The sequence below is a fragment of the Scylla paramamosain genome, chromosome 30, assembly GCF_035594125.1.
Source record: "Scylla paramamosain isolate STU-SP2022 chromosome 30, ASM3559412v1, whole genome shotgun sequence".
Taxonomy (NCBI): domain Eukaryota; kingdom Metazoa; phylum Arthropoda; class Malacostraca; order Decapoda; family Portunidae; genus Scylla; species Scylla paramamosain.
The window spans coordinates 12494726-12511614 of record NC_087180.1 but is presented as its reverse complement, the minus strand read 5'-3'; the positions used below and the strand labels follow the sequence as shown (position 1 = coordinate 12511614).

General features: G+C 39.0%; 3 protein-coding genes across 7 annotated transcripts in view; 2 read left to right on the top strand and 1 right to left on the bottom strand.

Annotated features, from left to right (window-relative positions):
• Positions 1-2211, top strand: part of LOC135115850 (26S proteasome regulatory subunit 6B) — a 4184-nt gene extending 1973 nt beyond the window's left edge. The window contains exons 3-5 of the mRNA XM_064032862.1: positions 261-491; positions 1062-1514; positions 1708-2211. Of these exons, the coding sequence (XP_063888932.1) occupies positions 261-491; positions 1062-1514; positions 1708-2046 (1023 nt within the window). The 3' untranslated portion in view covers positions 2047-2211. The remainder of the gene's footprint in view (positions 1-260; positions 492-1061; positions 1515-1707) is intronic.
• Positions 2212-2251: 40 nt separating this feature from the next.
• Positions 2252-11096, bottom strand: LOC135115851 (gastrula zinc finger protein XlCGF7.1-like). 4 transcript variants are annotated; one of them, XM_064032868.1, is made up of 5 exons: positions 11032-11096; positions 6547-6644; positions 4395-4492; positions 3307-3437; positions 2252-2689 (listed from the first exon to the last, which is right to left on the bottom strand). In XM_064032868.1, exons 2-5 carry the CDS (start codon positions 6634-6636, stop codon positions 2589-2591), a joined length of 420 nt encoding a protein of 139 aa, XP_063888938.1. In that variant the 5' UTR covers positions 6637-6644; positions 11032-11096; the 3' UTR covers positions 2252-2588. The 4 variants fall into 4 exon arrangements, with proteins under 4 accessions (XP_063888938.1, XP_063888937.1, XP_063888933.1 ...); XM_064032867.1 differs by lacking the exon at positions 11032-11096 and having other exon boundaries at positions 6547-7994; XM_064032863.1 differs by lacking the exons at positions 2252-2689; positions 3307-3437; positions 4395-4492; positions 6547-6644 and adding an exon at positions 7266-8939 and having other exon boundaries at positions 11032-11092.
• A 389-nt stretch (positions 11097-11485) lies between these two features.
• LOC135115847 (small ribosomal subunit protein eS8) lies at positions 11486-16836 on the top strand. 2 transcript variants are annotated; one of them, XM_064032860.1, is made up of 6 exons: positions 11486-11571; positions 13676-13782; positions 14041-14140; positions 15425-15600; positions 16331-16460; positions 16705-16836. In XM_064032860.1, the coding sequence occupies exons 1-6, from the start codon at positions 11568-11570 to the stop codon at positions 16815-16817; spliced, it is 630 nt and encodes a 209-aa protein (XP_063888930.1). In that variant the 5' UTR covers positions 11486-11567; the 3' UTR covers positions 16818-16836. The 2 variants fall into 2 exon arrangements, with proteins under 2 accessions (XP_063888930.1, XP_063888931.1); XM_064032861.1 differs by lacking the exon at positions 11486-11571 and adding an exon at positions 11600-11662.
• Positions 16837-16889: the final 53 nt, after the last annotated feature.

Below are 16889 nucleotides of genomic sequence, written 5' to 3'. Positions count from 1 at the left end.
CTTACTTTTATTTCTGTTGCTGTATAGATTTCTTTATCTCAGGAAGGAACTTCTGTGTGCCATTAAGAATGGGTTTAGAGGAGACACGAGGCAAGACTAATTGATGGATGTAATGTGATAATGTGAGACTTTGTAAGAACAGTAAGTGGAAGGATAATGATGTAGGAGGACCAGAAGGTAATGGCTTTCTGGTGTTGTTGATTAGTATAAGATGATATCTGACAAGGATGACAGGGATAACAAATTGTTTTATCCTTCAGGTTAAAAGGATCCAGAGTGTGCCCTTGGTGATTGGCCAGTTTTTGGAGGCAGTGGACCAGAACACAGGTATTGTTGGTTCCACTACTGGTTCCAACTATTATGTGAGGATCCTCTCCACCATCGACCGGGAGCTGCTCAAGCCGTCAGCCTCTGTGGCACTGCACAAACACAGCAATGCCCTGGTAGACGTGCTTCCCCCTGAGGCTGACTCCTCCATCTCCATGCTGCAGGTATATTGGTATTTTCATAAAACCCTGAATTGATCAATTTATTCAGGTTATCCCAGTCCCACCCTGTTCAGTACAGTATTGTGATTTTGTATATTTGCTGATACAATGCAGTGGTTGCTAAACTTTTTTTCAGCCTTGCTTTCCCTCTTGCTCAACCTTGTTTGCAGTGAATTCCTAAGTTGATTATTCAGAATTGTAATAATCAAAATATGTAGTTGAATGACCAAAATTGTGGGCTTTATATTGTAGGATTTTCTTGAGAATAATGATGGCATATGATTATGATAAAGTATTAACAAAATTCTCCTTGTAAAGGTTCACCTTGCTCATGAGTGGTGACAACTGCTCCCCAAGAGGGGCATACCCCAGTTTTGGAACCACTGCTATACTGCTATAGAATATTATATATGTGGGGTGCCTTGTTGTAGCTTTACCTTTGAGGGTTTGTCGGGTTGCTATGTGGATAGAAAGATGAATAGCTCAACACAGTTAGAAGTTGTTCGGTTTTGCCTTTTATTACTCAATAGATATACTATGAATACTCAATTAATTCTAAGTTTTTTTTTGCAGGCTGATGAGAAACCAGATGTAGCTTATTCAGACATTGGTGGCCTTGATATGCAGAAGCAGGAGATCAAGGAGGCTGTGGAGCTGCCCCTCACTCACTTTGACCTGTACAAGCAGATTGGTATTGACCCCCCAAGAGGTGTACTGATGTTCGGGCCCCCTGGTTGTGGCAAGACCATGCTGGCCAAGGCCGTGGCCCACCACACCACTGCCTCCTTCATTAGGGTTGTGGGTTCTGAGTTTGTACAAAAATACTTAGGAGAAGGGCCACGCATGGTGAGGGACGTGTTCAGGCTGGCCAGGGAGAATGCACCAGCCATTATCTTCATTGATGAGATTGATGCCATTGCCACCAAGCGTTTTGATGCCCAGACTGGTGCTGACAGGGAGGTGCAGCGCATCTTGCTGGAGCTCCTCAACCAGATGGACGGCTTTGATCAGACCACCAACGTCAAGGTGAGGCTGATGCTTGGGTGTGTTCTAGTTGGAATGAGTACCTTGTATATGTTTTCCGTAGGTTGACATTGTTTTGATAGTTTATTTTGATGTTTTAGTTCTTTCTGAAATGCCATCTTGCACATGTGAAAAGAGACAAAGTTGCAGCTAAAAGAAGCTTTTAAAGTGATGATGCCACATCCCTCCTCCACAGGTCATCATGGCCACCAACAGGGCAGACACACTTGACCCAGCACTCCTGCGGCCTGGACGACTTGACCGTAAGATTGAGTTCCCGTTGCCAGACCGAAGACAGAAGCGTCTCATTTTCTCAACCATCACAGGAAGAATGAACCTCAGTGAAGATGTTGATTTAGAGGATTATGTTGCACGCCCTGACAGAATATCTGGTGCTGACATCAATGCCATCTGTCAGGAGGCAGGGATGCATGCTGTGCGGGAGAACAGGTACATCGTGCTGGCCAAGGACTTTGAGAAGGCCTACAAGAATAATGTGAAGAAGGACGAGTCAGATCACGAGTTCTACAAGTAGGTCGAGCACCAGTGTAGCCTCTCTGGGTGGGTAGAATGGACAGTCTCCACATTACAGTGTTGCTATAGGGATGAGGAAGTTTCTTAACTGGTTATTAGTACTTCCCTGTATAATTCTTATTTTTAATTAAGGAGTCTAAATTAATAAAAATGTTTTCTATTCATATTTTGTGTTTGATGAAATACATCTAAGAGATACTTAAGAATATGTCACTTATAGCTTTATTTGTGGTTTACATTATCTTACAAGAATTATGTCACTATGGTATCTTACTACTGGACTGTAAAGTATCTTGGAATATTTCACACATATAGAATACTTCACACAAGTTTCTATGTAAAAAATGCATAATATACAACTACATTATTAATAACATTTAGAGATTAATTGATTATGAGTACCACATAGCTGCAAGCTTTTTATAGACAGCCACAAAATACAATTCAATAATATTTTGCTGTCTATACAACAGCAGGTAATGCAATTTTACTTCCAAAATTTAACAAAGAGCACAAAATCTTTAGATGAGTGTTGCAAGCACCCTAATACCAGCCAAGGAGGCGAGTGCCAAGGCGTCCAGTGCTGTACAGCATTGCTATCAGACCCAGGTAACCAAACATTCCTCTTGTGCGCTTGCGAGGATCTGTAGGAGAAAGTTAGTGGGTGAGACTTGCATTTTTAAATCTTCTATTGTAATTAGCATCACATGGGTCTTGAGTAGTGAGTGATTAACTGTAGTTTGATACATTGATCTTTCTCCATTTAATGTTTTTTTTCTTTTTATTCATTGTCTTTGCCTTAAGATTTCCCTTCTACTTGTACTTAGTATGGAAAAAAGTGATATGGTAAACAGATAATTGTGATCATATCTCATCAAAGATTTTATGGCACTTTGTAAGAATCACATTTGGTCATTATTTGCTCAGTACCTTCATTAACTTTATTTAATCTTTCAACTTCTGGAAATTCTGGTACATTGTAGGGGAAGGATGGGAAAGATGCACACACCAAATATTAAATTCATGAATGAAAAGTAAAAATGGCAAAATTGGTGATGGAAAGACTTGGTCAAATTAATGGGGAAAAAATTTCAGAAAGCTGATGAATAAATAAGCACTGAGAAAATGTGCAATACGAGTGATGACAATGATTAAAAGAAGTGACTGGTTTGTAACTCATGTCTGCATTACTGATATTTAGTGCTAATGGGGACAGACATGGCCACACAGCCACAATGAACACCAAGCAGGGGTATCATACCTCCGGTGTAGTATCCAGTAGCATATGCGATGCGGCCGAGACACCACACAACACCGCCAGCAGCACTCAACACTGGATGCTGCAGTCCCCCCAGAAGCAACAGCATCAGGAAGGTGGGGTAGTTCTCAAGGCTGCAGATTTATAATGTTTCCTTCAATAATTGTACAGAGTTACATAATATGCAAAATGTTTTGCTACGCTTTCAGTCACACTGTGGATTGATGGAAGCTGTACTATGGTCTCCCTGGTCTTATGGATTCTTTAGTTTTTTCTCCCTTTCTTTCTGCATGACACTTAGTCTTGCATTCTTTGAATAGTGTTTATTTTCTTTGATACACACTTATAGTTTGTTCTTCATGGATCTTAGGATATGGGATGGCAATTTTTTACTATTATTTAGTTTGATGCTCTTATCTTCCCTCATAGGATCAAATGATTACCTTTGTTTTCTATTTTTTCTGTAACGAAAGGTTGTACACAGTATGCCATTTCTAGGGAAACCAAGGCTTTGATAATGGTGTAGGAAATATGTCATTATAAAATATAAAGGCTTACAAGAAAATATTTAACCTTTAGTGTGAACTAATTACTTCTCTGGTGTTGTAAGTCATCTCTGCCAATTTTTCTCCTTTTCATAGATGCTAACTCTATCCTAAGGAGTACAGCTCTCATTATACTGCATGGAGAGGGTCCATCCACATAGCTCTATTAAACAAAGTGGGATTAAAAGATTTGCTCCCTATCAATCATTCTCTTGTGACCGACTTGAAGCTTTTACTCACTGCTGCAATGTCACATCTCTGTTTATTTCTTATCATTTTCATGGTTAATCCCTCTTATTGTACATACTCCAATACTGTACCCTCTCATATTGCAAGGGGGCTTTTTCCTTTCACACTCAAAGCATCTAACCTATTGTTCTATAGTGATCCTCATCTCTTACCCATTCTCCAGGTGATTAAACTACTTCAGGGTGCTGCATTTAAATACTTAGACTTTAGTGTACATTTAAGAGATCCCTATTCAGACAAAGGTTGGCCAGACTAAATACTACACTAGGTAGAATATATGGAACTCTTTAGACTTACGTGTTTTGGTGTGCCCTCTGGTAGCAGTTGAAGAGATTATTATCAGTACTGTACATTGTTGGGTAGTTGATGTTGAGTTTTTTTCGCAGGTGGCCAACCTAAAAGTAAAGAGTCACCTTTCAAAGACTGTAGAGAAAAATTTATGAAGAATGCTTCCACTTTTCCTGATCTCGTGATTCTTCATGAAGCAATGAAGATTCTTGCACTGTAAGGCTATTTTAGAAGCTCTTATTGTTTCACATACATTTATTTTTTATTATTACAAACCATATATTCTCTTGAAGTCAATTATTTGCCTTTCATGTTTTTATGAGATACTACCATTTAGAATACCATTTTTGGTCTTGGTAATTTTTTAAGAATCCCAAGAACGGCTGTGGTAAAACTGCTCTTGGAGTCAATTCATAACTTATGTACCCTTGTCTTGTCCCTAAGCATTTTTTAAGCACTTTGTCTACATTTATAGTAATCTATTCTGTTAGCAGTCTCTGCATTTGTACACAGTCTGTCTACATCTGCTGTCAGTCTATATCTGTTCATAGTCTGCCCTTTTCTGTATATACTGTCTGTTTTTGCTCTATTGATCATCTCCAGGTATTCCTCATCAATCCTACAACTTTACAGTTCAATCCTGAAGTCCTATCCTTCCTCTCATCACATTTCCCTAACAAATACCATTACATACTTCCATTCCTCTTACACACTATAAGAAAAGTAGTCCTGTTTTATGTCCAGATTTGCAAAAGGTCCCTGCTGTCATACCTCTTTCAGAACTGCGTGTGATAAAGTACTACCCTGAGAAGTCCTCTTAATATCATTCGGCCCTTAATAGCCACTTGATAACATTTCACCAGTTTCTAGGTCTCCAGTATTAATGTTTTTTATTATGGTCAGTCCACTGACACACATCTGTATCTTTCATTATTAAATATAAATTAATTCCATTCACTCATCCTGTCTTTCTCTTCATATAATGAAGCTTGTCATTACTTTGTCAATGCACTCAATCCTAAGTTCCATAATCATGTTCACCAATATTTCCAGTAATCAATATATAACTTGACATTTAGACACAACTGACCTGAAGTATGTGAAGTACAGCATCTTCTCTAATACCATTTTAAAGTCCAGTACATCATATTTCATCTTTTATGTGGGATAATTTTTCCTCTTCATATAATTTACTTTTCACATAAATGATAAAATTCTGTAATAACCAACTGGAGACTTTTCATGCTTTCTTACATGTAGCATTGTCAGCATGTCATCATTATTTTGTTTGAAGTCCTCATTTTCCATTTCAGGGTTAAACAGCTTATGAGTCTTCCTCACTATTCTGCTGTAGACAATGGCATTATCAGCATGTGGGCATGTTAATACTTCTCAGGTTTTGCCATTGGCTCCTAATGTCCTTGCTCTTACTCCTTTACCTTCTTGCTTTGTTCTTCAACAATATTTATATCTTATAGCACACCACTGAATATTCTGCTTTTATTGCTAAAAAGAATATTGCATTATAGTTCTTAAGCACCTTTGTAACACACTTATTCTTATGTACTGGTGCAATTTATTTGCTTTTGCAGTCATATGACACTAGATTTAGTTAATTCCTGGAGAAGCTTATCTATCATGTTCACTTCTATACATTCAATGTTCATCTTTGATCCCCCTACATATGAATTTTCAACATGTATATGTTGAAACTTGTATTTCCTCCCTTCCTAATCTTCTACATTTATTTTTTTTTTCTCTGAAAGATACATGAATATACCTTAACACCTCATCCTACAATAGGAAAACAATGAGAAAATACAGATACTGCACAAGGAATAGGACCCCCAATAGAAGTGCAGTTAATAGCTGCTATTTACAGAAAAAAATAGCTACCTGAAAACAATACACATCTTAAGTGAAAGATCTTTTATTCAACTTCATTCTGGTTGCTAGGAAACTAACCAAAATATTCTTCACTTAACTGGATGATTTGTCAGTTGATTCAATTGTACAAGAGTAACTTACTAAAATTTATTCTACTGATATTAAATTTCTGGGAAGTAAGGTAATTTGAAACCATAATTTACACGTAACTTAATTTCTCTTACAAATCTCACCGTATGTTGTCTCGAGTTTACCAGATGAACACAGTACTCACCTTCATGGCTTTCCAGACCAACATGAAGGAGGATCCCACAGCCACCAACACACAATAGCCGTACTCAGGCTGCACTTCAACCACCACCATCTTGGCACCTATGGCACAACAGATAGTGTAAATGTGAGCTAGAAGAAGTGTGTAAGTGCTGTGGCTTTATGGAGTGAAATGACTGTGCTGCCTTTCAAAGATGATGCTAGAGGGAGTTTCAGGGGTCAGGTATAAGATAATCAAGATAAGTTAAGGAAGCTGAGTTGTGATGAGATTGTGCTTTGACTGATAAGGGGATATCTACTTTATAATGTAACAATTGAGACCTAGAACTTAAAAACGAGAGAGAGAGAGAGAGAGAGAGAGAGAGAGAGAGAGAGAGAGAGAGAGAGAGAGAGAGAGAGAGAGAGAGAGAGAGAGAGAGAGAGAGAGAGAGAGAGAATGGTAGGTGTGCATGGTGATGGAGAATGAAACAGAGTACAAAAATTAAAGTAACATAAAGAGGACACTACACAGAAATTAATATAAAGGAGATAAATCCTTACCATAGTTAAAGGTGATGACAAGTCTTACAGCAACTGCTCAATTCAGTAAATATTACCTATTTCTTCGGATACATGAGCAGTAAAGTAATAGAACTGAAAATTTGTTCAACTATTCAAATGTTTTGGAATATTTTCTAATTTGAAGACTTAAAAATTAAGGGGGCTCTCAATAACATTCATAACCATGTGTATGTGCTTTTTATATGCATTGCTTGAACCATACTCTTCATCATATACAATACAGCTGCTTCTTATCATTCCCAAAGAATGAACAAATCCAGATTCATAACACTGCATATTTGAATACATAGTAACCCAAGATCAACCTGCTACCAATTCTGTACACAGCATTTTAAAAAGAAACTTCTTATACACATTCACCTTATGAATGCAACTACAGCTTTAGAAACTCGTTAACACACAGAGATCATTTTGCACTAATATCCTAAACTCCAAAAGTTATCATGGTGAGATAACTGAGGAATGACAGTGTGGACTTGACAGGCATAAGCAGTGTGAAAAGCTTTCTTTGCACAATACACCCAACACTTCCCACAGCCACAATCATGATGATGTGCATGGACACACACACACACACACACACACACACACACACACACACACACACACACACACACACACACACAACAAAAGCTAAGCTATATTTTTTAAAAGAAATAACATTATGCTGTCTTTCTTTCAAAAGCCATAATAACATGATCAAAACACATAGGCAGAATAACTTCACATAATGTGGGATTATCACCTGGAAAATTTGTGTCAGTTCTTTAGTTAATGGGATTCAAGTTCAAGGCTACAATTTGTACATGTTCAATCAGTGGGGATAATAATGTGAAGGATTGTGAAATGGTGCTAGTGATAAAAAAGAAAAAAAAAAAAGAAAAAAAAAAATGCTTCATTAGGTGAGATCAGCAGGACAGGGACGGCACTCGTCCCCGAGATGCAGCACTTCATCCTTCACACACACATCCACTTGAAGGAAGGATGAAGAGTCTGAGGAGTCACCAGTCTTGCTGCCACCTGCTGGAAAGGGCCGTCCCGTGGCTGTCCTGCTGCCACCACCGGGAGGACCTGCACCATCCACCATCATGTTAACATTTGATGGCAAGGGTAAGACAGGTTCAGCATTTGATGGTCGGCTGTAATTTCTGGGCATGGGTGGCCCTGGTGGAACACCATGGTGCTTCATGTGGTCCTTGTATATGTGGCGCTGACTAAAGTTTTGGTGGCACACCTCACAGACATAGGGCCGCTCCCCTGTGTGGACACGGTTATGCCGTCGTAGGTCTGAGGTCTGTGCAAACCTCTTACCACACTGGGTGCAGGCAACAGGCTTCTCACCAGTATGAACCATAAAGTGTTTCTTCAGTTTGCCACTTTCAGTGAAGCACGCACTGCACAGTATGCATGCAAAGGGGCGGTCTCCTGTGTGGAGTCTAGTGTGGCGTTTGAGATCACTATTCTTGAGAAATGCCTTCCCACATTCACTGCAGATGAAATTCTTTTCACCAAAATGAGTCTTTTGGTGGTTCTTGAGATCACTTTTCTTTATGAAGGTCTTGTGACACTCGGAACACTCGAAGGGCCGCTCGCCCGTGTGATGCCGCTTGTGGAAGGTCAATTTTACTCTCTCAATGAATCCAAGTCCGCACACCTCACACACGTACGGCCTCTCGCCTGTGTGGATCATCACATGTCTCTTTAGATCACTGTTTTTCGAGAACACCTTTCCACAGTCTGTGCAGTCATATGCTTTGTCACTCGAATGGGACTGTTCCCGGCGCTCTGGCGACGCCATGATGAATATGTTATTCCTAATGTCACTCGTAGGAGTTCCTGTAAGCACAAACCTCAAATAATTTATCATGCATCATTTGCTTACCATTAATAATAAACCACTCACAAAAGTAAGCTATAGTTATATATTCTTATATGGCAAGACACACAAAGACTTTGTATGAAGTGCTATTTGTTTGCTGTTATTTCACGCAGTTTGACATAATCAGGTTTGGCATGTCAACTTTCAATAGCCTTGCTTCTTACAAACTGGTGAGAAGGAATGTTAGTGTAAGTAAATAAAAATCTAATGACTATGTCAAAGTGATTAGCACTATAAATTCTGTACATAAGTTAATTCATTGCTTGTAGTCAGTAAGATTCTTACATGATGTTTTACAAATGCATAGCAATTTGTATATCTAGAGTAGCCTACAGATTTACTAATAGTAATAAGTAAGACAAATTTTCCATCACCAAATTGGATGTTGTTTAATCCTTCTTCATGATGATATATTCCAGCTGTAGAGATGTCTATCACCAACTGATACCTTTAAATTCAATCTTTGCTGTCTTTAGTTCATGCTTGACTGCCATCATGAACTATATGATATAAGGCACACTGATGCAGCACATCATCAAGATAACTGGTACACAGGTAAATGCAAGGCAGAATGATACATTATTCCAACTGTTTTGTTGTTTGAACAAATAAAAGATTTTTGTAGGCTACTCTCTCACACTGGGGTTGCCTTTTCATATGATTTCTAATTACATAGAATGAAAATTAGGTCAATCTCATTTTGGGTATAAAACCTAACACTTGTTTCTAGTTTTTGAATTAAAACAATAGTTACTTTGTTGAAAATATTACACAAAAAAAAATTCAGAGATTGAATACAAAAAATGTTTAAATTCCAAGGGAATACAACATGCACCCCAAGACTGGTTCTGTCTTTTGTTACTTATAAATCCTGTGAATTTATAGGGAAACTGAGAGTCAGATTATCCAGTAAAGTCTTACCCTTTCATTCACAATCTGCAAGGAACAATCATCCTACTGCTACAGTTTTGTCTGACAAGGTTCCTGAAGAAATTAATTGCTAAATAATAAATGTCTGGAGCATGGGGAAAATATGATGGCAGTGCTAATATTAGTGTTATTTCAGTAAACAGCATCCTACACTCTGACATTTCACCAAATAGATCTTGTCATTCAGAGTATTTCAGTACTTTAACTAGGCTGGGAAATTAAGAAATAGTTGTACTATTGAGCTGTGAGTGTTGAGGGAGGAATCATAAGTGCAAAGCCCATGATTAGGTTAAGTTTGATTTCATTTTAATGTATGCTTGACTGTCTGGCTGCTATAAATTACATAATGCAGTTCAGGCAAGCCACAACACATGGCAGCCCTGACCATCATAGGTAAAAGAGAGAGAGAGAGAGAGAGAGAGAGAGAGAGAGAGAGAGAGAGAGAGAGAGAGAGAGAGAGAGAGAGAGAGAGAGAGAGAGAGAGAGAGAGAGAGAGAGAGAGAGAGAGAGAGAGAGAGAGAGAAAAGGTGATTTTACTGAGAACTGGTCATTGCACTGATTTAAAAACGTACAGATTTATCCCGGTAAAGCATTTTGGAATTAAATGGATGCTGTTTTCTGGAATTTACTTTATGAATCTTGCCTCATATCCGACGCAAACCACCTAACTACTGTGATCACTAAGTAGATAATACCCTTCCCTTCACCCCTTAACGCAAACAACCTCCCGTCACCACGTAACAATGGGCGGCGGGGGGACACTTCCTCCTCAGCATGCGTAACAATGTCGTGTAACACCTTCATTTAATGATATTCAGCCACCTGCACCTACACCTGAAGCAAAGCACGTGTCCTTTTTGTGCCCACAACACAAGTATTGCATCTAAAAGCATGGAGTCTTTCCTTCCTTCTTTATTTGAACGTAACTTGACGGTTGTTATAAAATGCCATTCCACGCCCTTTACTCAGTCCAGCGTGACGCATCAATTCTGGCCCGAAATGAAGGAAGACTGATAAGCGGGCGTGATCTGGTGTCTATTAGCTCCACATGTATGTGTCCAAAGCGCACACAAGACGGCAGGCCATTAAAAATGACAGAAAGGCGGGCAATCGACTCACTTTTTCAAGGTCAGCCGGAGGAGGTAAACAACAGCCCGATATTTCTTCAGGCACTCTTCGTATAATGAAGCTTTTTCTGCCATTTAAATTTTAGATTGTTTTAATAAAACATTATTTCAGAATGATTATTTTATTTGTGAAAGTAATTTTTTCACGCACATGGATTTAATTTTTATAAAGTCTAGGAATACTGATAACTCATAGATTATGATTTCCATGGCTTCTGTTTTGTATTTTCTTTATTGTCATAAACTAAAAACTCATATTTCTAAAAGAAAAAAATAACAATGGCATAAAATAACAATTGTCGTAACAAATGCTGTCACATATTTTAGAATTTTCCATATAATAACTAACAACTTCCAATAAGTCATATTTTTGACTAAAAAAATATTCTTTCTACAAACACTAAACTATTTTTATACTTAAGAGCTATTTGTATATCATGAACAAAATGCGCAAAGCGCTTCTCTTTTATTTATGTTTGTTGTTCGTCTGGCAGCGGCGCAGCGGCCTCCCTTCCTGACCACTCCGCCATGGGTGAGCACTAACTCTTTTTATCTCGCGATATTTCAGTCATCTGCTGGGCCATCTCTTTAGTCTGAGTGCCAACCGAGAGGATACCTTATGGGTAGGGCATTGGGAAAGATTTGAGCCTTATGAATGTGAAAATTGATGGATTTTTAGAAGAAATAAGTGGGGCCCGGCGGTGTCTTGTGTGTTATGGTGGGATGCAAAGAACAGTGTTGTGAATTTGTTCAACCAAGAGTAACTCAATATCTCCCTCATGTATTTTCGTAACTGAACGCCACTGATTTGACGGTCTATGAGTAATGGGCTGGCTCGGACAGTACAGGATGAGATAATAATGATGGAAACGAGTGCAGTGAGGGGCTGCATGTTGTGTTGTGTTGAGGATTGTGTTGTGACGCTGGTAGAGGTGTGTGAGCTTATAACTGAACACTGATGCACGAGGGGAATATGAGCTGGGTATATATGTTATGTTAGTGGTGTGTTGCAGTGTGGGTAGATGTTGCTAGGGAGGTATGGATGTATGAATGGTCTTTAAAGTTGGAATTTTGTGATCTTAGAAGTTTAACGAAGCCCTACTGGCGTGGCATTATTTTGAAGTAAATAATGTTTTATGGAACTGTCCCTAGCCTACTAATGTCGAGACCGATATTTTGTTTTTTATGGGCAAAAATCTAATATTTTATGGTGTAGTCATGAAGGGATTAGCAATGAAATTAATGAACTGAATCAATGTACAGCGAATGTAACTTAACCAAGCCCTCCCTCATTTTATTTGAGAGTTAGGTCATGTTAGCTTAGGTTAAATTGAGATGAATCCAGTTCTTTAATTTCACTGCTGATCCCTTCATTGTGAAGGTCACCATTTGAAAGGCATAAATTTTTGGTAAATTTGTGTAAATGCACCCATCTAACATTTTTTGACGAACTAACATTTTTCTGGTAGATTTTAATGTGCTTTGAATGAATTTGGTAACCGTTCCTACCGCAATCTTTTTTTTTTTTTTTATCTCCCCCACCCCAACCAACCACACACACACACACACACACACACACACACACACACACACACACACACACACACACACACACACACACACACACACACACACACACACAGACAAATAAACAAACAAGCAAACAAATATCGAAAAACATTAACTGAACTAACTGAACCTAACAAAAATTAAAATCTCAGGAATGAACAATTTATGGCAGTAAAGATACTGTGTTATTCGTGACCCAACTATTTCACTGAGAACATTTTTTGCCCTGAGATAGGTGCACTTGTATGATATACAATATTTTTTTTTTTAGGAGTAAATTTATCAGTCTGGAAATTAGTAGGTTAAGGTTACGCCCCCCCTCCCAGTGTGTTTGTAGATGTAGCTGAGATCTTTTTATTTTATTTCTTATCTCTATATTTAACTAGTGAAAGATCATGAAAGATCAAATACTGTAAATTTAAGAGTAAGCATGGGTAACAATGTCTGCAGAGAGGCTGTCTAATGGCCATGCTTACCTGAGACAGCCAGGTAATGGAGTTCCCTTCAGGCACCACTCAATCTCGGTATGGTGGCATCTCTAGAGCCGATTAATTCTTTCTGCTTGTACTCGCGGCCTTGAACCCTTGAATTTAATTTTGTGTAATTTGGAGCTGTCTAGATTTTAAGGTTTTAGAGGCATGGGTATTGTTGTAGAGTTGTAGAGTACAGGTAACCAGGAGACTGGTGCTTAATGGATGTGTAGGAAAATCAGGAGTATGTTACAGGAGATAGTACAGTTGATTAGACTATGTGAGTCAGAAGGAGGCATGGGAGGAAGGAGACAACTGTGAGATTCCAAGTATCATTTTACTTTGGTTTTCCTGAAATTGTAGTGCAAACTGACTCATTCATGTCTATGTAGGAATTATTGTCCTTATATATTGTTTATATAATTTTTCATTGCTGTACTTCAAAGAGCATTTGGGAAGCCTAACCCATGACCTTATGTTGATTTATAATTGCATGAAGGAAGAGACTGTACCTCCAATACACATACAAATGAACTTTTGTTCCAGCTGTGTATCTGTGTTTTGGTGACAGGCCTTGATTCTCTCCCTCTTCCCCAGGTATCTCGCGCGACCACTGGCATAAACGGCGCGCCACTGGTGGCAAGCGCACGCAACCTCGCAAGAAGAGGAAGTTTGAGCTCGGCCGCCCTGCAGCTAACACAAAGGTACGTTGGTTGTCGTCATTGTTACTAGTCATAATATATAAAAAATCAAACTTGCATACTTCCATTTACTTTGTGGTGCTCTTGTTTTACAATAATTATTTCATGCAATTAAAAGTATAGGCCTTTTAAATGATGAATCAACTTTCCTCATAGTTAGTCGCTGAAGATAACTATCACGGTAATTCTTCTGAGGTTTCCCTTGCCATGGTACATCCTGGCAGTCACCCCACACTTTCTAATGCCCAGTCTGTGTTTCAGCTCGGCCCCCAGAGGATCCATACTGTTCGGACTCGTGGCGGCAACAAGAAGTACCGTGCTCTCCGCCTGGATACTGGAAACTTTGCGTGGGGCTCTGAAGGTGGGTGGGGGATTTCTCTCTCTCTCTCTCTCTCTCTCTCTCTCTCTCTCTCTCTCTCTCTCTCTCTCTCCAGTGTGTTGAGTGTAATCTAGAACATGCTATAAGGATCCTGAGTTCATGAAATGTTAATGATAGGTTAATGTAAATATTTTGCAATTGTTGTGCTTGGACCAACATTTGTTACTTCATTGTTGCTTACCAAATCAGTTCATGTTTAATATTAATATTTATCAAAATATACAGTTTTTAGGCCATTCTTCAGTGGATAATTTCATATATTCAGCTTGCTGACTCCATCTTCCTCTTACATTTAACCATGATTCATTGTTATTTTTACCAGTGCACATAACCATAGTAATGAAAAATAGCCGTCATAATTACTAATGCACCATTCTGTCCCAAGTGTGTGTCTTAGCCTTGTTTTTCATTGGCACTGCTATCCATCATCACTGATGCTTCTTGGTCTTTTGTCTGTGTGTTGTTCTTCATTCATTGTAGCTAAAAGGCATTTTTGCTGTAGCTGCTCTGTAAGGCTTAGGTGGTCTGCCTCATACTTTGTGGAGACCTAGTTGCTCAAATTTCACCCATGCTGGCACTAGCAGGCTTTGAGTGACTCCATTGCAGAGGCTTGTGCTGTCCCCTAGTGTTCCCAACTGCAGTAGCCATCATAGGTGTGCCAATTGAGAAGCAAATGGGTATTCTTTGTCTGCTCATTGATATCTTGAAAAATGACCAGCTTTTGGTGGGACTCAAACTTGGGTCCTCAAGATTAATTACCATGTCTCAATGCTAAAAACTCTGCCTCTGCTTTCATTTCCACATGTTCAGATCTGTTGATTTTGGATTCCATCGAGCACTTCTGTTTCTGCATTTTACTTCAGTGCTAACTTATTTATAGGAAATGATCAGGGGTACACAAAGGGGAAAAATTACATTCAACGTATAGAATTGAGAGAGAAATGGTGAATAATTAGGGCTGATGCACACTATGGAGATGCTCACACTGAAGTTGTGGTATGCTCATGGTTGATACATATTACATGCCTTTCAATGGAAGCATTTGCTCTGGCAGTCATGGTCCTCATTGAAATGCATGTGATATGTGAATGGACTGTGACCTTCCACTGTACAGTGTGGATTGTCCCTCATTATGGACAGGAAACTTTCTCTGGGTATTATTATGCATCATTTGTGTTCACTAGTTTCCAGCATTAACTAAAGCATAAATAATAAAATGCCAGACATTTTAAAATTCTTGCTTATAATTTGTGGTTAATTTTGTAGGCCAGACCAGGAAAACGCGTGTGGTGGATGTGGTGTACAACGCCAGTAACAATGAGCTGGTGCGTACCAAGACACTGGTGAAGAATGCCATCGTTGTTATTGATGCTGCACCCTTCAGGCAGTGGTATGAGAGTCACTATGCCCTCCCTCTCGGCCGCAAGAAGACCACCAAGCTGGTAAGTGAATGAATTGCTTGTTTATTTGCTATTGTTTGTCTTCCTATTTACTGTTAACTGTCAATCTTTGGTTTTGGGAAATGCATTGAAACCTGCATGGTTGTGAGATAGGGAAGAAAATCATAAATAAAAGTATATTGCATTTAAAACCTGAAATCCAAATTTCTGAAATATGATTTCCTTATCAGTGTATGCATTAAGTATTTTACATGCATCACATCATAAACTGTGGTGGTCTTATTTGTCAGTAAGAAACATGTTAATGAAAGTGAATACATGAATGTTATCCAAATTGACAAATGTAACCCTAAATCTCCATGGCATGAAATGTCAGCTGCACAATGTAGCATGTCATGCCAGTGTGCAGTGTTTGCTCATAGGTTTGAAATGTTTGATCAAGTGATGGCAACCTTGTCAAGTGATTTAGAAAATGCTGCTGTCTTAAGACACGAGAGGTGAAGCACAAGATGGAGACACATTGGTGTATATGTGTACATTGTTCAGCCAAACCTTTCCATTTTCTCCTTTAGTTCATTTATTCTTGAAATACATATATTTATTACCTTGAAATATGATGACACATAATGGCTGACAGGTGATTTGTGGCAGTTTTTGCCACAACTGGCTGAAAAATCATGTCATAGTTACTCTGATCTATTGAAAAGTAAGAGAGTTTGTGATTGGTCAAATATAAGAGTTCTGAGTGGTGTTGCCTTCCTCCTCCCTCCAGACTGATGCTGAAGAAGCTGTCCTCAACAAGAAGAGGTCCAAGAAGACCGAAAAGAAGTACAAGGAACGTCAGCGCACTGCTAAGGTGGAGTCACCCCTTGAGGACCAGTTCATGACTGGCCGTGTTCTTGGTAAGGCAGAGGAAAGTTTTAAAGCTGTAGAGTAAATAGAAGTAGCAAGATAAAATCATCATCTTACCACACTTAGAGGCCATAAGCATGATGATTCTGCTGTCCACTAGATCCACTTTGCTGCACTGTTTTGGTCAGCTGGGTCAATGTTGTCACAGTCATAGTTACTCTGATAAACTTTTCTACTTTGGCTGTTTGCACTGCCCCACCCAGCACTTTCTCACCATTCATTTCTTGTTTACAGCCTGCATCTCCTCCCGCCCTGGCCAGTGTGGCCGTGCTGATGGCTACATCCTCGAGGGCAAGGAGCTCGAGTTCTACCTTAGGAAGATCAAGAGCAAGAAGAGTAATAAATAAAATGTAATGCTGACATGGACTCTGCTTGCTTAATTTCTGCCTTATACATCTGCCATAGATGCTATATAGCTT

What these genes read in the sequence shown, in the direction of transcription:
- LOC135115851 (XM_064032863.1), bottom strand. Translation starts at nt 8,901, where the DNA reads ATGGCGTCGCCAGAGCGCCGGGAACAGTCCCATTCGAGTGACAAAGCA.
- LOC135115847 (XM_064032860.1), top strand. An exon ending in GCCCTGCAGCTAACACAAAG is followed by an intron (nt 13,783 to 14,040) that starts GTACGTTGGTTG and finishes TCTGTGTTTCAG; the next exon opens with CTCGGCCCCCAGAGGATCCA. An exon ending in GCAAGAAGACCACCAAGCTG is followed by an intron (nt 15,601 to 16,330) that starts GTAAGTGAATGA and finishes TCCTCCCTCCAG; the next exon opens with ACTGATGCTGAAGAAGCTGT.